The following is a 21,951-nucleotide window of genomic DNA, read 5'->3' as shown; positions in this document are numbered from 1 at the left end:
GACCGCGAGATCGTGACCTGGCTGAAGTCGGACGCTTCACCGACTGCGCCACCCAGGCGCCCCTAAAATGATGTGCTTTCAAACAGAGCGATGAAGGACTCGGCTCCCCTCTCCTGCCCCTTCTGTCCCAGGTCCCACCTGGGGTCTCACCCAGAACTCCAGCACCACGTCCTGGGTGGGACAAGCGAAGGGAAGTTACCCGTGGTACCAGCAGAACAAACAGCAAGCGAGCCCTCTGGGGGTCGAGGCTAAGGGCGTGCGTGCATGCGTGCGAGCGTGTGTCTGCCTGAGGGATCCTGAGATAAAGCGCAGAATGAGTGGCCAGGAAATCACTCCATATGCACACGTCTCAAAGGCCGCTGGGCACCTACTCGCTGTGCGTGATCGTGTTTTAAGGACAGCTCCAGTCTGTGCTCTAGCCGACTGAAAAGCAAGCCTTGACGACACAGCGCTTCCCAAACTGGCCGGAGACGAAGGTGGAAAGTTGAAGGCAGAGCCATGCAGACCAGACAAGGGACCCGTACGCAGCGATGCCTCCCCGTGCACCGCACAGACGCGGGCTCATCGGGGTGGGCTCCTTCAGCTGGCCGTGCTGGTTCACTAGACCTGCCCTAACAAAGTGCCATCTTCTCACAGTTCCGGAGGATAGAAGTCCAAGATGGAGATGTCAGCAGGGTTGATTTCTTCTGAGGCTTCTCTCTTCGGCTTGTAGACGGCTGTCGTCTTCTCTTTTGTCTTCCCGGGGTCTTCCCTCGGTGGGCGGGGTCCGACTCCTAATCTCCTCTTCTGGTAGGGGCACCGTTGTGCCGGATGAGGACCCACCCGAATGACCTCAGTTTACCTTAATTCCCTCTATAAAGGCCCCGGCTCCAAACACAGTCACCTTCTGAGGCCCTGGGGGTTCGTTAGCGCTTCAACCTGTGAATTTGGGAGGGGAGGACACGGTTTATTTATCCAAGTACAGGGGAGATCTGTGAACGTGTGTCTCGGGGTGAGGAGGGACATGGCCTTCGCTCTCCTCCGACCCACACTCACGTACACGTGGCTGAATAATTCAAATAACTAGCACTCCTGCGGGGCCACAGGTAACTGAGGAAGGGGAGCTAAGGGCATCTCAGGGAGGAGTGAGCCTCTCGGGGAGGAGGGGAGATCATTTTCCGGCATAGAGAACATAAGTGGGCGGTGGGGGGTGAGTTAGAGAGGCGCAGGGGGTGATGGGGAGACGGACGAAGGCGAGTACGTAGAGGAATTCTGCAGGAGGGCGGGGGCGCTGGGGGCCACAGGTGGACACCAGGGCTGGCCCCCGCCTGCCTCTCCGTTAGCCCAGGACCGGCCCCGTGGTCGTCGGACGAGGCAGGTAGTTCACTACGTACATCTGATGTGAATAAAATGATACCCGTGGAACAGGGTCCACACCTCAGCTTGAGCACTTCCTCAGAAAATACAAGTCTATTCACAGAAGTGCCCTGCCCTTCAAGACAACATTCTACATTCTTCTGTCCCCAAACCACAATGTTGTTTACATAATGAGTTTGAAAACAAAAGGGAAATATTAGACGGCGTCCTTCATGAATTCTGATAAGGGTATTATTCTGTTCAGAGGCATCCTAATTATAAAGCAACATAATAAGCCTCCATTCCAACAGAGTTATTCTTCTCTATCAGGCAGATGGTAATAGCTTTTTAAAATAATACATATATATGTGTACAACTCGTGGCTTATCTGTTTAAGTTATCTGTTTGGGGGAAGTAATATCTATCTTCTTAAATTGCCTAATTTTTTATTCTGCAGAGGCTAACTCTGACTAAAATCTCTTTCCGAGAAACATATTAGCGCTTAATGAAAAAGCAGGGCTAGGAGAAAAGGATATAGTCTCAGAAATGATGAGATTGCAGAGCGATGGCTTCGGAGGGAGGGGGTATAGGTCTCTGCCCGCCGCCACCTGTGAACGCAGAGGGCAGCAGTGATTGTTTCGGCTCTTCTGCCCACAGGCACGCCAGGCAGGTTGGGAAGGAGGTGGCCTCCAGGCTCGGCCTCGTCCCAGGAGGAGGCAGGGAGGCAGGGGAGACTTCCAGCCATCTTCGGGATAGCCAAGTATTGGTTACGCCCAAGGACTTCCAGGGTCATTCCCTTTCTTTAAAAGATGGCTTCACATCGAGGGCCCCAGCCATAGCCCAGAATAATGCTTTCCTGCCAATGAAATGTTCCGTGGAGACAAATATTGTGGTGGAGAGTGGGGGTTGCCTTTCGTTAGCAGAGGACGATGTAGGGCAGAATTTTAACGCTGTAGGTCAAAGCTGATTAGATAGAAGTGAGGTCAATTTCGCATTTGCTGAAAAATGCAAAGGAGAGACTAGGTTAGACCAGATGCACGTAGGGCTTGCACCGGGGGCAAGCGCTATTTGGTAAGCCTTTAACGCTTCCAGAGTTAAATGCCAATTCCATCTGGGTGTACCCTCACCGGTCACCCACCCTCTGGACAGCTAACCCTGTCCCGGAGCCATCCAGGCCCAAACCAAAGGCGTTGGAAAGCATGGAAGGCCACTTAGACGCGGCGCCCACACTCACGCGGAAAAGCCCGGCTACCTGGGCTTGCTCGCTCGCCTGTCCCCAGAACACTGAGCGGGCTGGTCTTGCCTTGTCTGTTGACTCAGGAGCTGGTTTAGTCTGAGGCGAAGAGAACAGGGTCGTCCCAAGATCATCATGCGCTAAAATCCACCACCCTCCTTCCAAACACGAACATGGGACATTGTAGACATTTCTTAACAGGGTCCGCCTGCTTCTAACGGATTCCTATAGATTTGTCTGTCAGTGTGCCCAGCTACGTTACAGCCCACCCACGTATCCCCTGTGTCCAAAACACATGCATTTCCTGCAGAAATGTTTATAATTAAAATTTCCATTTTTAACAAGATGAAGGACAAAAGGAAATCCAAACACGGGTTTAGCTGCGTAGAGGCAGCTCAGAGTCAGCAGCAGAAATCCAAAATTATCATTTGCTCCCGAAATAAATGTACGAAGTCTCGAACCACCAGCACCATCCCCCGGATGTCTTGCTTTCATCCGGCTAAAAACACTCTTGCACTTTGGGATACTATGGGATCGTAGTGGGATCAGGATTCTAGAATCACGCTGGGACAGCATTCGCCATATGCCTTAGTCACAGCCTCTTGTCTTCCACCAAAGCCGCCCTGACGCTGGATGCTGGCTTTTCCCGTCTCTTTGTCCCTCGTTCACACTTGGTCTGAATTAAGTTAGAACCTAGTGTGTTACTCTCCACCCTCAGCCCTTTCCCCGAGGTGGAAAGACTTCCCTGCCAGGGCCGTCAGTCAGCTGATGTGTCTGTCACCGGCTCTTGTCACACACTACAGATACAACCATTCCCCTAAACCTGCCAGGGATTCCGGGAGCAGATCTGAGCCCGGTGATCCCGTGGTCTTGCCTTGGTCTTGGCTGTTCAACAGCAATCGCGACAATGCATTCCAGCAACAACGCGTTCCAGTGTGGTGGATCAGGTGACAGTTTGTGAAGTCACACCCCTCCAAGCAAGGTGAGGGCTCTCAGAAGCTGGCCGCCCATGGAACCCCATTGAGAATCAATCCCCTTCTTTTAAAAAGCAAATACAACGGACAGTGGGGGGGGGCATGTATCATTATGACAACAACCATTAAATGGCATCTCAAGGGGGACCCTCACCCCTCCCTGCCCCTAGGGCCTGGGTTTCTATACAAGGAAAGCTGCAAAAATACGTTTCCGGTGAGGCAGCGTCACCTGTGGGGATTGCTGTGATCCGGACACAGGCTTTTCTCTTTAAATACTCATTCCTGGATTAATTTGCCCGCACACATACCAGTCATTGAGCAAGAGTGCATTCAGAAAGGCTACCCACTGAAAGAGAGCACACTAAATTTTATCTCACACTGCTTTTGAGGATATTCGTTGCATATATTAAAATCTCCGGGTTTGCTCTTTGAGCATTGTTTCAGATGTCCGTTCTTTGTTTAGGGTTGCTTTCTCTCAAACCTTTGGTGGTGTTCTATTCACTGTGAATCTGCGTCTGCTCAGGAATTCCTGCCCAAGTCCTGGGGGAGGCTGATCCTGCATTTCTTGTCTGCCATGACTGAGGGTGAGGAGTAACCTCCAGAAGGAGTGAACTGGTCCTGGTCGTCCAGGTGAGCAGTTTCCCACCAGTCGTGGGGTCTCTAGCTATGTCCACACTTTGTCCTACGTTTTGCACACATCTTCCAACGTCGCCTGCTGGTGACACAGCCAGGATCAGCTTGGTGACTACCAGAACCCGCTTCCTGTCCTGTGTCTCCGCTTACTCAGAAACAGCTCCGGCCTTGGTGGAAGGGTTTCTGTGCTGTGGATTCTCTGCTCTATTTTCTCCCACAATCTGCTCCAATCCGCTATCATCTTTCAAGGGCTCCCCCAAATGTCACGTCCACAGATGAGCCTCTTTCTTGTTTTCTGGCAGTTACACAGGCGGGAGTGTTAAGTGGTACAGTCATCTTGGGAAAACGTTCAGAGGATTCTTGTGAAGTTAAACACATGCCTAGCCTTTGACGCGGCCATTCCATTCTTGTCATAGTCCGGGAAGAAGTGAAAATACGTGCCCCAAAAGACATGTACGTGAGTGTTCTTGGAAGCTATAGGCACCATACTCAAACCTGGAAACAACCGAAATGTCCTTCCGCAGGAAGACAGACAGACAGACTGTGGTATATTCACACAATGAGTATCTTTTTTTTTTTTAACATTTTTTTTTAATTTTAACGTTTTATTTATTTTTGAGACAGAGAGAGACAGAGCATGAACGGGGGAGGGGCAGAGAGAGAGGGAGACGCAGAATCGGAAGCAGGCTCCAGGCTCTGAGCCATCAGCCCAGAGCCCGATGCGGGGCTTGAACTCACAGACCGCGAGATCGTGACCTGAGCTGAAGTCGGACGCTTAACCGACTGAGCCACCCAGGCGCCCCTCACACAATGAGTATCAATAAAACAAACTATCACTACCCACCAGTAAAAAGAGACTACCAACCCCAGCAATGGCACTACTAGGTATTTATCCAAGGGATACAAGTGTGCTGTTTCGAAGGGGCACATGCACCCCATGTTTATAGCAGCACCATCAACAATACCAAATTATGGAAAGAGCCCAGATGTTCATCGATGGATGAATGGATAAAGAAGACGTGGAATATATATACAATGGAGTATTACTCAGCAATCAAAAAGAATGAGATCTTGCCATTTGTAACCCCGTGGATGCAACTAGAGGGTATTATGCTAAGTGAAATTAGTCAGAGAAAGACAAATATCGTATGACTTCACTCACATGAGGTCTGTAAGACACAGAACAGATGAACACAAGGGAAGGGAAGCAGAAATAATATAAAAACAGGGAGGGGGACAGAACATAAGAGACTCTTCAATATGGAAAGCAAATAGAGGGTTCCTGGAGGGGTTGTGGGAGGGGGGATGGGCTAAAAGGGGAAGGGGCATTAAGGAATCTACTCCTGAAATCATTGTGGCACTAGATGCTACCTAACTTGGATGTAAATTAAAAAAAAAAAAAAAAGAATCTGGGAAAAAAAAAAAAACCAACAGACTACCAACACACACACACCACATGGATGAATCTCACCATGAGATCATATATTGATTTTACGTTGATTGACAGAAGCCAGATATAAAGGGTGCATACTGTATAATTCCATTTACGTGAAGTTCAAAAGCAAGTAAAACTGCTTTATGGTGATTAAAAAAAAAAAAACAAGCACAAGAGAGGGTGCCTCTGGTGGAGGGGTGGGGTGGACTTGACCAGAAAGGAACTTTCCGGAGGGACGGAATGATTCCATGTCTTCACTGGCGTGTAAGTTACACAGGTGCATACGTTTTTCAAAACCTGCCGAGTTGTGCGGTTAAGATCCGTGCCCTTCACTGTATGTAAATCAATCTTCCATTTAAAATAATTTTCAGGGGCGCCTGGGTGGCTCAGTTGGTTAATCATCTGACTTTGGCTCAGGTCATGATCTCACGGTCCGTGAGTTCGAGCCCCGCATCAGGCTCTGTGCTGACAGCTCGGGGCCCGGAACCTCCTTCGGATTCTGTGTCTCCCTCTCTCTCTGTTCCTCCCCTGCTCATGCTCTGTCTCTCTCTCTCCTTCAAAAATAAATAAAAACATTTAGAAAAAATAAAAAATAAAATAAAATAATTTTCAAAATAAGAGGCTATTTTCGAGCCTGAAACATGCAAGGTTTATTTTTAATCGTATTTTTTAAAGCTGACAGGAGGCAAGAAGACATTTACTTGCTGTCTCACACCGCCGGTAAGATAAACAGTAAAGAGGTTCAAAAGATCCCATTACATCCTATTGCTTCGAAAACGCATAAGATAAATATAATACATGTTCTCCGTTTCAGCTAATTATAATATTTCACTCCCCACCCCTAAGCTGTGCCAGGAAACGGCACTGACTTTCCTTTCTGAGAATACTAGATTCGGACCTATATTTAGACCTAATATTTAAGGTAACATTGAATAGAGACGCCACCTTGACACGCAACACCAGCTGCCATCTCACGCGTGCACACAGCCAGAAAGTAACTGCCTTTGCCTCGAGCGAAGATGAAAAGGACGGGAGAAATGAGATTATTATCTCTGGAAATCTCTTCACCACGAAGCCGCTTCCTCTTCAGAAAAGAGTGCATGGCTCATGTCACCACTCAAGCATTCCTTCAAGGGCTAGGGAGAGGAATCTACATTTGGTAATTACAAACCCTCCCTCGGACCCTCCCTCCCCTGCCCAGGAAGCCGAGCACAGCCCAGGAGGAGCCCTGCAGAGATTGGCACGGTGATGGCACTGATGGGTGCTCCAGGGGATGCGCCCACTGACTGCCTTTGGGCCAGACCACCTGATGTTGGGAGATCCCGAATTAACCCAGGGGTTGGGGTGTTGCGCTAGCCCCCCCACCCCTCTGCAGTGACAGCAGAGGCCAAGCAGCTGTGGACTGAGAGCCCTGATTGGGGGCAAGGTGGTGGGGGGAGCGCCTCTGCACCAGCAGAGGCTTCACTCGGGGCCCCTGCGTTCCTGCTCCAGGAGGCGAGCGGCTGACACCTTAGGGTAATCCCCCTGTCTCTTTTGGCTCCTTCGGCACCCCCTTTCTTCTTTTGTTTCCCAAACACTTCAGCACCCCTGTCACTGATTGTCTAGATTGACCCTCTTGCATGGAAACACACAGTGTGGCTCTGTGTTCCTGATCAAAGCCCGATTAGTACACGGCTGAGGACCAGAAGCAGGTTCGAAGACTGGGCAGACCATCAGCGGCTTTGGGCTTGAGCACAGAGACGGGCTCGACCCCGTGGAAATTGGCAAACTGGTCGCTATGCAGAGAGGCGGGATCACAGTTCTGTAATCGCACCCGGCGTGGCCTGGGACGAAGCGCACACTGAGAAGGAAGCCAGCAAGCTGGTGTGTGCTTGGCCATCGGGGCAGGAACGCAGAGGCGGTGGGGGCGCGGGACGGCTGCGCCTGACTGCCTGGGAAAGGTCCTACAAGGAAAACAGCAAGCTCGGGGATCGGAACTCTGAGGTCGAGAAGAGTCAGAGCGGGCAGGACACTCCACGATGGCCCTCGAGGGCTACCGGAAGTCTCACGGCCGCAACACTGGTACCAAAAACCAATCCCCAAATTTCTTCGGGGAGTTGCAGAATTACCTAGTACTTTGAACCCACAGCCTTGCCAGTCCTCTGATGTGAGAGTTAGGGCATCGACTGGGGGGTGATGAGCACCCCGAGCACTGAAATGTGCCCATTGGGTTGACTCGGAAAGCTTCGAGAAGCTCCAGGTCTTGAGGAAGCCTTGCCAGTCGTGGTGTCTCCTCACCTGGTTGAGAACATCAGCTTCCCTTGGCCCAAAGACCCATTATAGTCTTGCCCCAGGAAGTTGCCTTATGAGAGAGTTTGTCCTCAACACTCACCCCCCACTTCCTGCTGCTACCAAACCGAGCCCGGCTCACGCCAAGGGGACAGATACCATGTCGGATCCAAGAGGGTTGCAGGCACGTGTGATCCGAAATCTCCATTCTACAGTTTCACTCTCCAAAAAATGAGCTGTTAAAAATCCAACTAGGAAGGTGCCTGTGGTTCAAGACTTCGAAGTGGCTCCCAGAGTTCAGACCTCCCCGTCTCCTTCCAGTGCGTGGAAGTCAGGTGGAAGGTGGGCTACGCGTGAAGGCGGTGTATCTAACCTCCAGGACCTTTAATGACAGTCACTTCCAGAGCCAGGAAAAGGCAGCAACTGAAGCCACCAAGGAAGCCGCTTCCCATTGCATGCAACAGAAATAAGCTTCTTATTTGAGCCTCTGGATTACTTTTTGTCACAGCAACTTCAACCAGTGTTCTAATGCAAGACATATTCTTTTAAAACATAAATACTCTTAGGGAACTATACGTGACTTAACATTTCACATGAATTCGTTTAACCAAGGTGTTTTCTTCCAGAGCCCTTGTAGTTGAGTCTGACAGCCTGGTACTTGGAATGCCGCCCGCCCGGCACTTAACGGCAGACGACCTTTATTGATGACCGTGCTCTCTGAGCCCAACTCGAGTCCTCACCACAGCACTGCTGGCAGCTTCTACCAACTGATCCAAGTTGGCGAGGACATAAAACCCACTTGCCGTCCTGACTTAGGTTTGGATGGGAAACAGCAGACTGGGTTGGTCATTGAAGAGAGGCCCCATGAGTCTAGGACAGCAAATCATAAAGAATGCTCACGGAACATGTGCTCTGTGGGGACACACCCCCAAGTAAGGGCGGTCACTGTCGGATACAAGCGCGCAAGTCAGAGTTCTTGCTTAGCAACAGGAGAGTTGATCAACAGAAAGGAATGTGCAGATGTCACGCGAAGAGTCTCCAGGATGGTCAGGAATTTGTTTTGGAGGCTACAGAGCCTGAGTGACCCCCAACTTAAATCACTGAACCATCCCAAGGGGGACCCTTCTGCTCCAGCCAACGTACAACCATGAAAATGGAGCCATCGATTCTGAGCTCCGAAGCCCCCCAGGAGTGGCTGCTGCCCTCTCTGAAGGTTGGACGGCTCCCCACCCCTCCCCGGGATGAACCCTCCTTGGTCTCCACCTTCTAACCCCCAGTTCTGCTGTTACATCAGATGGGCTGACATCTTCATTCGTCTATGCCTCAGCTTACTCATCTATAGTGAAGATAATTGTAGCACCTACTTAGGAGGTACCAACTTAATGAAAATTAAGTGAATGTATATAGTGCTTGGGTGGCACCTGAGATGTGGCAAGTGCCATCAAAGTGTTAGCTTTGACGCTCAATAAATGAACGGCATAACTTGTCATGTGACGTGGTGACATCAGAGGTCCCCGCTATGCCGACTTAGAGTGAATTCGTCTGGCAGGAAATTGTTTTGAATTTTGATACTAATCTTAACAGCCTCACTCGAGAGAATGAATAACATGTATGAGTTGGGGGCAGGTACTTTGAGGTGGTCTGGTTGAAACCTTGGTGACTGCAAGATTGGAGCTCCTGAAGAAATTGGACCAACTAGAAAAACTGGGATGTAGTCATCTGAGGCAGAGGATAAATGAGCAAACCCCACTTCCGCATCTTTATAAAATCTGCGACTGGAGACCGCTGGCCTCTAGGACCGTTGATTCCAATGCTCATGGGAGAGTCGATGGCAGGTCGAGTGCAGTTCCCAGACGATCGAGGACTATGATAACCAGCTTCCCTTCCTCCCTCCCCTTCCTTTCAGAGTAGATTGGCAAGGCTCTCTCTGCAGACATTCCCTAACCAGCCGCCTCCCCACCCCATCACTACTTGAGGACAGAGGAGCAAGACACCCCGTTTTCCTTAGTTTTTTTTTTTTTTAATTCTTAGACAAAAAGAGAGAGAGCAGGGATGAAGTACAGAGGGAGGGAGAGAGAGAAACTTATGCAGGCTCCACGCGCAGTGTGGAGCCTGATGTGGGGCTCGATCCCATGACACTGGGATCGTGACCTGAGCCGAAATCAAGAGTCAGACGCTCAACAGACTGAGCCACCTGGGCGCTTCTATCCTTAGAGATTATTTTATTTCATCAAATGCTCTCAGTGCAACTGTCCCAATGTAAACTTAATCTTCAATCAGCTAATTTTTAAATTTGCTGACCATTTATTTTCACTATAGCTGCAATAGAGTCCTTTTCAGAATATTTGAAAATCAAATTTAAAAAAAGAAAAACTATATCGATGAAAGGTAACCTCTCTATATTGCTGGGCTCGGAAGGTATCCATTTGTTTCTCTGGGGACGTAGAACTTTCTAGAATCTTCTGGGATGAAAGAATGAGGGAGGTTTACAGACCATACGGGTCTTTCCTCTCACTTCTGCCCCTACCTTCCTGTTGCTGACGTGAATGTTTGGATCCATGGACTGGAGGACCCAGGATACAAGAAGTTGAGAATACCTACCTCTGCTAACGTCATAATTGTTACCATTAAAATTATTTTTCTCCGTCGTGTCTTTTTTCCTACGCATAGTTTTACGTAATTGTAGCTACAGCGTGGATATAATTTTGGATTCTGCTTTCTCGCTTACAACTATTATGTAGATCACAAGTATTTTCATTTTGCTATATAATCCTCATAGCAAGTGTTATCGCTGCCCAATACACCCTCAAGTGGATTAGGTATAACTTACTTACCACGTCCCCTCTTATTGTAAATCTAAGTTGTTTCCATTTTGTCACCAACATTTGACTTCAGCGCTTTCAAGAGTGGATCAGAGACGTGGTAAGTCTGTGGGAGAGGTCATAAGTAAGATGACTTCCACCTTGCGTGTCTCTGGGTTCTTCACCGGCCCTCTTGTCCCAGCAACACACTCTCAAAAAGTATCTGCATCCAGACAATAAGTCATGTGACCACCCCAGTAATCATTCCACCTGAAAATAGTTTTACACTAGGTACTGGGATTTCAGCTACATCATTCCCAAATCACACTGCATGACCTCCTTGCTTCAGGGAGAACTGGTCACTATTGCTGCCACCGATATTTCTCTGAGGCCACACCCAAGGCCAGGTGGCTGTGGCACTGACGGTCTCACCCCTCCTGGTGGGGGTTGGGGCCGATACCGAACCCAGAGTCCTGACAGTGCACTGTGCTGTCAGGGGCAGCTGGTCAACCCACAGCTTGGGGCTGGGAGGCACAGGACCAGCGGGTAGGTCAGAGCACAGGACTGAGCCTCTTTGAAAGTCTGTTTCTTCACCAGCACCAGGGGTCAGGTAAAACCTGAGAGGGCTCAGAAGCCACAAAACAATAAAACCTGTAATGCCTGCCCATCCCCACCAACGTTACCATCCAGCGTGTACCCCTCGAGTGTAGATGAAGTGAACACACGGTACTTTACAAACAGGCATTGTCATCCTGCTTTTCGGCCTATCCTTACAAAACACAGCTGGACAAAACGAGGTCAGCAGAAAAGCCCATGAAACCCGGACCAACGGACCCTCCGGCTCTGGCTGACATTTGGTCACCATCACTGGTCTCGCCTGGGCCACACTGCACTGTCCTCAGTTCCACCCACCTGAACACAGCCTCCCGGAAATGCACTTTCGTATCGTCACCTCTCCGGGGTGGGGGTCTGTGCCCCAGGGAGCAGGTGTCCACTGCTCACTGCCACAAACTGGTGAGGACTACGCTAACACCTCCCTTTCCCTGGAGACGACCCCAGAAAGCCCAACCCCACACCCATTCAGTCTCAACTAGTCTCCGCAGGTGGCCTGAGGCCTGAAGAGTTCTTTCATGCCATGAAAACCTTTAATGATTTGGAAATGAAAAAATGAAATGAAAACGATAAAGATGCTTTAAAAAACAAAACAATACTGTGGCACCAGAATGAACGCGCCCTGCTGATGAACTTAGAGACGCCCCAAGTTGAAAGTCACGTCGGGAAAAGAGGTGAGGTTTAGAGTTCTCGGTCACTGATTGAGGTTTAGGGGGTAATTTCTCCCCCATTTCAAGGAGATGGGCGCGCCTCTCACCACTGCGCAGTCCGGCCGCACACACCGGAACGCGAGCGGCAGCGCGCTCCCTGCAAATCTCCCGGCTTCCCGGGCTCTCGGGCTCTTCCAGCTTCTGGAGCACCGAACAAGCTTTTTGCTTGAAATTTCACCCGATAAAAGTTATAAGTTTCAGTGGGTGAACGGCAGAAAGGGCAAAGAGGGATGGAGGTGTCCAGATTGAAGGAGGATCCCCTTCCCTTCCGCGGGCGGACCTCAGGTCCGCGTCGGCTACCAGGGACTCCGGGGCGGCGGAGCGGAGAGGGGCGCGCCGTGCGTCTCCAGCACCCGCGGGCGCGGCGCTGGATGCCTCCCCCACCCCCGCCCAGTTTGGGGGACGACTCGAAAGGCAGTGCTCGGCAGTCCCCTCCTCCTCCTTTCTGAACTCAGAACCCTCTGGAGTGGCGGACAGGAGGGAGGCCAGGCCGGCCGGTGGGGGTGACTCTGCGTAACGTTCACCCTTTAAAGTCGTGACTCGGGGCGCGGGGGGGGGGGCTAGTCTTTAGGGGGGGTTGCGGCGGGCACGCTTCCCGCATCGTCCCCGCCAGGCCCCGATCCTTCATTCGGTCAGTCTTCATGAAAGCGTTCCCGCCGCCTGTCCCCCAGTCTCCGCCTCCGCCGGCCGGGGACTGCTGTGTGGGACACTGGGCTCCATCTGGTCCGAGGCGACCAAGAAAACAGGTTGCTTTCTACCCTTCCCCGACACCCCTTCCCCTCCGGATTGCGCTAACGAGGTTAAGCGAGGTCGGAGGCTCGCGCCCCGGGGGGGCGGCGGCGAGCCCGCATCCCGGGCCGAAGGCCCCTGAGCCCCCGCCCCCACCCCCCCCCGCGACCCCCGCGGGCGCGCGCGCGCCCCCTCTCCCGCCTCTGTCCGCCGTCGCCCGGCTTCCGCGCGCCGCTCGGCCCCGCGCCGCTGCCCCGCCGCCCGGCGCCCGGCCAGCCCGCCGCGCGCCGCTGTCTCCCCCCAGCGGCCGTGGCGTGTCGCCGCGGGAGCCGGGCGGCGGGCGGGCGGCGGGGGCGGCTCGGCGCAGGCAAGCCCGCGGCTCCGCCCCGCGCGCCCCCCCCCCCCCGGCCGGCAGGGCCGCCCCCTCCGCGCCGCGATCGGCTCAGACGGAGCAGCCGCCTCTGCAATGTCAGCAGCCGCAGCGGCGGCGGCGACGCGAGCGGCAGCGGCCGGGGCCCCGCGGTAGCCGCCAGCGCGGCACGGTCCGGCGGGCGCGCACGGCGCGAGCCCGCGGCCACCTAGCTGCCTCCGGGGCGCTGCGGACGGCTCTGCGCGCCCCGGCGCGGCGCTCGGACTCCAGGCCGGTCCGGCCGCGGCCGCGCACAAAGGACCGCGGACGCCGGGCTCCCGGGGGCTGCGCCCAGGGACCGGCCGGGGAAGGGGGCGGGGGGGACGACCAGCCGCTGCCGCGTCCCCTCCACGCCTCCCCTCGCCTGGCGGCCGGAGCCCGAGCCGGAGCGGGCCCCGTCATATGACAGCGGCGACACCGCGGCCGGCGAGCGCGCGTGCTGCCCACTCGGCTGCGCCACGGCCGCCGGCGCCGGGGGTGGCCCGCGCCGCGCCCCGCTGAGCGCTCGTCCGTCGCCGCCGCCCCGCGCCCCCCGCGCCCCGACTCTCGGGCCCCGGGGGCAGGAGCCGAGGGGAGCCCCCCGCCGGCGCCGAGCCTAAAATGGCCACGCTGCTCCGCAAAATCGGGCTCATCCGCCTGCACAACCGGGACACCGAGGACCCCAAGCACCACCACAACCACCGCGGCGGCGGCGGCGGCCAGCAGAGCGCGTCGCTGCGCGGCAAGGGCGGCGCCAAGAGCGGCGGCCACAAGCAGCAGCAGCAGCAGCAGCAGCAGCAGCAGCCCGGGGGCGCGGGCGACGCGAGCCCCGGGCCCGGCAAGGGCAAGGGCAAGCGCGCGGCGGAGCCGGCCCCGCGCGACAAGCCGCCGCAGCCGGCCGCGGGGGCGGCGGGGGCGGCGGGCGCCGGGGGCCCCCGGGAGCGGGCGGCGGGCGCCAGGGCGGGGCCGGGCCCGGCGGCGGCGGCGGCGGCGGCGGCGACGGCGGGCGGCAGCCTGGTGCCCGCGGCGCGCCAGCAGCACTGCACGCAGGTGCGCAGCCGGCGGCTCATGAAGGAGCTGCAGGACATCGCGCGCCTCAGCGACCGCTTCATCTCGGTGGAGCTGGTGGACGAGAGCCTCTTCGACTGGAACGTGAAGCTGCACCAGGTGGACAAGGACTCGGTGCTGTGGCAGGACATGAAGGAGACCAACACCGAGTTCATCCTGCTCAACCTCACCTTCCCCGACAACTTCCCCTTCTCGCCGCCCTTCATGCGGGTGCTCAGCCCGCGCCTGGAGAACGGCTACGTGCTGGACGGCGGCGCCATCTGCATGGAGCTGCTCACGCCGCGCGGCTGGTCCAGCGCCTACACCGTGGAGGCCGTCATGCGCCAGTTCGCCGCCAGCCTGGTCAAGGGCCAGGTAAGGCGGGCGGGCCGGCGGGGAGGGCGGGGGCGCGGGGCGCCGGGCGGCCGCTTCCAGACCCGCCTCCGACGGGGCGACGCTGCGGGGGCCCCAGCGCCCTCCCTCCGGGTCTCCGGTCTCCGCGCGCGCTCGCTCGCTCGCTCTGCGCCTCTCGCCACCACCGTTCGTCCTGCGTCCCGCTTCCCCACCCCCGCCCCCGTGCCCGGGGCTCGGCTCCCTTTCTTCCTCCACCCCCCACCCCGTTCCTGCTGCGCCTCACCCCTCCCCGTCTCCCCTCGCGCCCCACCCCTCCACCCCCTGCCCTTGGTGGCCTTCTCCACTCCGCACATCCACCTCTCTCCTGCCCCCTTTGCCCCGGTGCATAGGCCGCATCTCCTACTCCTTCTCCCCCTTTCCTCCTTCCCAGCCCCCCTCCATCTCCCTGACCCCTCTCATTCCCTCCCCCCCCATCTGTTTCTCCCCTTCTCGGAAACCCCATAATCTCCTGAAGGTGGAACTTTAGGGGTACCTCACGACCCGAACGCCCTGCTCTGCCCCCAACACACACACACACACACACACACACACACACACACGGATCTTCTCAGCAACATCTCAGGTGGGTGCCCCGCAGGGGTGTGGGGTGCCCTGCGGAAGGCTGGCCTGCTGGTGAACTTAAAGCCCTGCTCTGCCGGCTCCTTCTGACAGGCATCTAGAGCAGAGGTGAAAATACTGCTCTTGAGAAATTTCACTGGAGCAGCCGAGGTGTGGTTTGAGTGGTTCCTTAAGTGTCAAGGCCAGACTCTGTCAAGGAAATGCCTGGCGCCTACCTGCCCCCTTCCGGAACCATCACCTCTGGGGCAGGTGTTCAAGGTCCGGGTCTCTCCGAGACCTGTTTCTTCCCTGGGTTGCCTCGTGCCTCTGCAAGTTAAATCCTTTCTCAGGGCTAAAGATTTTTAACTAAGTAGTGAACTCCCCCAGGGGGTAGGGGCTGGCAGCTCCACGCCTGAGGACCCCAGAGCAAAGAATGAATGCGTCTTCTCTGAACTGTGTTCCCACCTGGCTCCAGACAGGGGCATGATGGTTTTATCTTGCCACACTGCATGCTCTTGATGATGCTCGAGTTGATTGATATTTTCCCGAATCAATATGAAGCAGTTGATAAGACCCTATTTTTGTATGGGCAGTTGTAGATTATGGAGAATCGTGGTTTCGTTTAGAAGACCCTGAATGACCCCGATTTGCTCATTCTACAGCCAGCATATCAGAAACCATCAGTCCTCTGTCACCTGCCTCTGTCCCTTTCACGGCAGGATCTTTTCACACTAATCAAACAATGCTTGTTCACTGCCGAGTTCACCAGAGGTAGAGCCCCTGGGATTCTACTCAAATAGCGTCCTGACTCCAGTGGAGGAGCACTTCCTGCTTGCCCCTAGTCTGTTGTTACCAAGTAACCATCCTGCCGGTCTGTCTTTTCTGGGATTCATTCGGTTCCACTTATTTCTTGAGTTAGGAAAAGGATGCATATGACAGCTCTGGAGAGACATCTTTAACTGAGAGAGGTGTAATGCTTTTGTGTCAGAGGTTCATGCTGACTCCTTTCTGTTCAGCGCTGTCTCTGATGTAAGGTGCCTGAGATTTAAATACAAGCCACAGGAGTGGGGCGGGTGGGGGGAGGGGTCACCTTAGTTTATTTTTCCAACAGGATTTGTACAAATGATGCGGAAGAATATTCTGCAAAAAAAAAAAAAGGCCTTTGTTATCTGTTTCTTAAATCATTGTGAATCAGAACTTTCTGGAAGTCTTTACTTTCATTCTCCACGGTGAGATGACTTTGGGGATCAGGGGAAGAGGAATGTCATCTTATAGAGCCACAGAATCATGACATTTTAGGTTTGGAAGAGATCCTAGAGGTCCCTTGGACCACAGCCTGCATTTTGAAAGGTGCAGGAAAATAAAGATTTCAAATGGGAAGTGAGGACGTTTCTTGAAAAGAGATACATCTTTGTAAATTAAGTGGTTTCCACGTTTAAATTAATGTTGTGCATAATAATTGCATCGATGCCCGTGCACTTCTCTTAAAGTTCCTTGGGTATACGTTCCTTCCCTTCATGACCAAATTGAGCCTTACACACAGTTTGCAAGTTGCAAGATTATTGCTTTCGTTGTTGAAAATAATTGTCAACATTTTTACTGATTAATTTCAAAGCTCACTTAATTGAACTCAGGGCCCTCCACCAAACCTGTTGTATTCCTATCCGTTCTAAATTCTAGTGTATAAAATACCTGAACTAAAGGCAAGAACAGGGCAACGTATCAAATCACCAGCTCAACACCTTTGCCTTGTCTGTGCTGGCTTCAACACCCGAAAAGACACCAAAGGGGGATTCACGTCAACTATTCAGAATGCAACATACAAATAGGAGAAATGAAGCCATGATGTTTCAAGATCCTGTGCGCAAAAGGATTCTAACGGTGTTTCAGGGACCTGAACATTAGTGTGCCTTTCCGTTTCGAGGTCCCTGCTTACAGACTGCTTGGTGCAAATACTCTTTTCGTGGTGAAAGGTAACAGGCTTTGGCAAAGCCATCAAAACACCTGATGAGGTATTCGAAGACAGCCAGGACGGCCGAACCAATAATTAGTTTAGAGGAAAGAACCGTTCTACTCTAGTTAAATTCCCCTCTCTGTTGCCATTCCTTTTTTTGGATTCGTGTGTCTTAAGAGACAAAGTTAAGAAAGGCTTTTTTCCCACTTGCATAACTGCTCAGCTTAACTTTCCAAATCGAGGGTGTACTAAGTTGACTTTGTTTCTGCACCTTCGGAGAAACCGTAAGACACTTTTAAAGGTTCCATCGGGAGTGTGAAGAAAAGGTTTGCTGAACGGTTTCGTGCATAAAATAAAAAGCTCGGGGTTATCGCAGGATACGATAAATTCAGTCGTGTCACGAGATCTCTACCTAGTGGGCCCGCGTTATCCGATGTCTTGCGTGCTGCTTTATGGATTGTGGTGGTTTTAAGTGAAATCGATGTGCATTTCTTGTAGGATGTGTTCTTTGTAGACACAGTGAGACACATGCCCTGCTTGCTTATTGTCTATAACTAAGCCTTGTTCTGACCGAATGGAGACATTCTCAGTAATTCTTTTGGTTTTCCGCAATGAAGTGGAAAATTTCCAAACTTTTAAAGTGAACGGATGAAAATGTTGGATCATAATTTATATCCTTTATCATTTACCGAACCAAAAGAGACGCTCCCTGGCTCCAGGGTAGGATTTGCGACCTTCAGAAGCTGTAAGACGGTCCGGAAGTTCATTGCAGCGTGAGACCTAGCAGGTGGCCTCACACACAAGACTTCCCTTGCCAAGCTTTCCGAGTACAGACTCTGGAGACCTAGGCTCACTAGCACCCGCGTTGGAGGGCCCTGGTCGGGAAGCGACTCGGAGTTCCCTGGCTCACACACCAGGTTTGGAGCCTGGGATCACTGAATGATCGATAGAGACCCTCTCCTGGCAGTCCTTGGAGCAGAAGGGTCCCCAAAAGCCGTTTGAGGAGGCTCCAACTCAGCTTTCTGCTTGCACATCACTTTGCCTCCCGAGTGTCCCCTCTTCCAATCACTTAGACATTGCCAGGGGCAGGGAACCAGATGGCACTTGAAAGACTGTTCCTTACTCCTCCTCTGTTTTCCCAGAGCCAACCACACAGCTCAGCCCAACGTGCAGGCGATGCTCAGCATAATAGCAGCAGCTAACCTCACGGGGTGCTCTGTGCTAAGCCCCAGGCCAGCTCACACTTAGGCTGCGTCACCTCAGTTGGCACTAGTGTTTCCATGGTCCCCGTACAGGTGAGGAGACCGTGGCTCGGCACAGTCGGGGGAAGTCGATACCTCCTGTTCCAATTCTCGCGATGACTGGCAAAGCTCTGGAAACCGAGGATCCTCGGTAGTGAAGGCTGTCACGACTGGCAGAGTCCGAACGGGGGCCGTCTAAGCACCTGGCCGTCTCCTCCAGGCAGCGGTCTGCTGAGTGTGACCCGCGTGATAATCGTTTGTGGCCGCAGAGAACAGAATACCCAGGCAGGCGTCCACAGAAGAATGAGAACAGCGGGACTGACACGGCCTCAGATCTTCGTGTTTGAACCACAAGCTGGGAAGCGATTCCAGGACAGTGATGTTTTGCCTAACAGAGTTAGTTTCTGGGCTCTTTGAACAAAGGAAGCTGGCAGGTGTCTCCACTTGTCGGAACGTGGTGGAAAAAGTAAAGCGCCCTGCAATTCAGCGGTTTGATGATCCAGGGCATCTCTGAGCTCGACCTTAGGACTTAAAGCTCTCTGCATCGTGCCACTGCGAATTGTGTGTGCGCACGCACACACGCGCACAAATACAGCCTTCTTCAGAACTTCTTCTGAAGTGCGAAGTCTTGGAATAGCATTTGACGTATGGCCGCAAAATCTCCAGGTCTTCTCAGAAAGAGCGATGAAGATCAACCACCGTTTCTTTGGGTCCTAAAGTGCTGTGGTTTCTAAGCTGGTGTAATCAACACACAGGGTCTGAAGCCCTATGCTGTTGGCCAGGCAGCTGTCAGGAAGCACCGTGGACTGCGGGGGACGGGGGGGGGGGGGGCAGGGTGGCGCTGAACAACAGACATTGGCCGTTCTGGAAGGCAGATGTCTGAAATCAGGTGTCAGCAGGGTGGGGTTCTCCTGGGGCTGCGTGGGAGAATTTCCAGGCCGCTCTCCGTGGCTCTCAGACTTCTCCCTATGTCTTCACGTGCTCCTCCCACCGTGCACATCTGTGTCCTCGTTTCGTAAGGACAGCGATCACATTGGCTGAGAGCCCCCACCCTAACGACATCAGATGGACTTGATTGCCTCCAAACACAGTCACATTCCGAGGTGCCGGGGATTAGGACTCAGTATGGGAATTGTGTAGGGTCATGGTAGCAAACCAGAACAAGCTCAAATGGGGATTTTATAACCAGTTCAACCTTGTGTCTCTAGAGGCTTTTACTGGTTTGCAGAGTAATGTAGGTGAGGCCGATTCCTGTGAACGCAAGGCCACACTGAGGAGGGCCCGGGAGGGCCAGTAGCCCTTATAGGGGGAAGTAGTGGGGGCTGGGGGGGGGATGTATGTAGAGTGTAAACAGTGATAACCAGGGGGCGGGTAAAGCCACGGGTTCACGAGCAGCATGGATTGGTGGGGAGTGCTAATGAGTCACTCTGTCTTTTTGTCCTGTGCCGAGTGTAGGTGACGGAGATAATTGCCCACCCAGGATGACTCTGCAGCTTGAGGTAGCCATGTGCTTGGCCGTTTGAAGAAAAAATAGCTTGTTCCGATATCAAGTAGGACGGGCAGGAGGACACAGACGGGACTCTGTATCCTAAAAATAGCGCTCTGCCAAGTTGGCGGGCTCCCATAGCTGGATCCCTGGCGAGGGCGCAGCGCCGTGGCTGATGGTGCAGTTAAGAATAGTAGTGACTCACTTTACCCGGAGTTGTGGACTTTTGAGAATCTGAATTTGCAGGAAGAGAATGTAAATGCGTTTCTGTGCACGCTTCTGACTTGTGGGAAGGGATGTGACAGGTCTGTGTTTCTCGTTAAGGGACAGGGTAATTTCGGGGGGTTTCGTTCGTTGATGGAAAATGCCAACAAGTAACAACAATTCGAAGTTTGTTTTGAAGCCGGAGGCCCACAACCCAGAGCTCTGCCCTTTTTCATCCCTAGGGACAGGCGTGTGAGAGTCCACGCTTAGAAGTAAGGCGGCCTCGGTAGCAGTACGTTGGGGACAGCTAACAAACCCTCCGAGATGGCTTCCATGTTTTGTCTGGTTTTTAAAGCAGCCACTGAGAGTGGGTCCTTTGAGCCACATTTCCGATCTCGTGAACCTGAGATCTTTGCCAGGTTGATAAGGTAATGGGGAGGCGAGAAGGAGGGAGGGGGGCAGGTGGGGCTTCATTCTTCTGTGCCAGTGGTTCTGAGCTCCCTCGGTAAATTGGATGCCCTGGGAGGCTTTCAAGGATTCTGGTGCCGGAGCCCTCCCCTCAGGATCAGGCCCTGGGGACGGCTTAGAAAAACTCCAAGGTGATTCTAATGTGTGGCCAGGATTGAAAAAGCCACCCTGGGCCACGAGTTGCTCACCTTGTCCACGTGCATTTCCCTACCAGTGGCCACAGCAGGAGTGTCCATGGCCGTGGAGGTAACTGTCTTACCTTCTCCCCTCCTGCCTTGTTGGACTCACTGTCCTGTGTCCGCCCTGGCTGAGCCCCCTGGGAGCCCTCCTCCTGTAGAGGAGGCCATCATAAAACCACGTCCTTCCTCCCTAAACCGAGGGGAGCATGGCCCCTGGAAAAGGAAGTGTGCTCGAGAGAGTTCACTGACCCATTAGACACAGCCGTGAGGGCTCAGGCACTCGGACTACCCAGAAGTAACTAGTAGGAATCAACCAGTTCCCATGACACAGGTATTGAGTGCCTACTATGTACTAGACAGTTACCGGGCATACAGTGGTGCCTAAGACACGCGTCGAGTGCCTGCCACGGAGAAGTACCCAGTGGGGACAATAACAGACCCGTTCACGTTGGCCTTTGGCGTGTCAGGCAGCCCCACAGTCATACCTTGGTTGCTGTTTGGATAAGCGCCCCTTTGTTGGGTATCCGTGGCCCTGACCTCTGGCAGTGGCCCATGTGTGCCCTGGGGATGTGGGAGAGGTGGGGTCCTGGGGTCAGTGGGATCTTCGAACCTTCTGTGTGACGTTCTCAGAAGGAGCATTGTCCCCTACAGGTGGGTGGGACTCTAACACTCAGGCTCGCTGCTTTCCCGAATGCTGTTTCATTGCCCGTAAATGGGACAATCAGGCATTCCCAAAACACACAAAGGAGTCATTGTAATGGCAGAAATGTTTCCAGTAACGTCTATGCTTCCCTACCCAGTAAGTCAGCAAACTAAAAGGATTGTTTGCTCATTTTTCATCATCATACTTCATTCATTTGTTCACTCAGCACCCACCTACTGAGGGTCTACCTTGACTTGGCCATGGCAGCTGTGTCACTCTTGGTGTCCCCAAGGCTTCCCTTCCCCATTCTTCCTCCTGGCCGGCCACTTCGGTGAGTCTCCGAAGTGTCCTCCTGGCGTCCTTCCTGGTGTCCTCCTCCTGGCCGGCCACTTCGGTGAGTCTAGGAGGGAGAAAGCAGTGTCGGGGGACCCAGGACCCCAGATTGAGAAAGTCGGGGGAAGAAGCAGATTTGGGACCTAACAGGTGGCAAAGGATGGGAAATGGAGAGCAGGTCCTGGCTGTGGGAGCTGAGAAGTCACCTGACGAGCCCCTTCCCCAGCCGGCAGGCTTGGGCGTGGGCAGGGAGCAGACAGCTGGGACGCTGCCTTTCGTGTTTTCCCGCCTGCCTTTTCTTCTCCGCCCTGCGCTCCTGCCTCATT

At 53.6% G+C, this 21,951-nt stretch overlaps 2 protein-coding genes across 2 annotated transcripts in view; both read left to right on the top strand.

The window, feature by feature from the left end:
* Nucleotides 1–12,643: 12,643 nt before the first annotated feature.
* Nucleotides 12,644–13,546, top strand: LOC122480187 (basic proline-rich protein-like). The gene has a single exon (XM_043574259.1). The coding sequence runs from the start codon at nt 12,644–12,646 to the stop codon at nt 13,544–13,546; it is 903 nt and encodes a 300-aa protein (XP_043430194.1).
* Nucleotides 13,291–21,951, top strand: part of UBE2QL1 (ubiquitin conjugating enzyme E2 Q family like 1) — a 39,695-nt gene continuing 31,034 nt past the window's right edge. The window contains exon 1 of the mRNA XM_043601364.1: nt 13,291–14,541. Coding sequence (XP_043457299.1) covers nt 13,741–14,541 — 801 coding nt within the window. The 5' untranslated portion in view covers nt 13,291–13,740. The remainder of the gene's footprint in view (nt 14,542–21,951) is intronic.

Source organism: Prionailurus bengalensis, chromosome A1 (genome assembly GCF_016509475.1).
Source record: "Prionailurus bengalensis isolate Pbe53 chromosome A1, Fcat_Pben_1.1_paternal_pri, whole genome shotgun sequence".
Lineage (NCBI taxonomy): Eukaryota > Metazoa > Chordata > Mammalia > Carnivora > Felidae > Prionailurus > Prionailurus bengalensis.
Note: the sequence above shows the minus strand (reverse complement) of the source record. Positions and strands in the feature narration are given on the sequence as shown.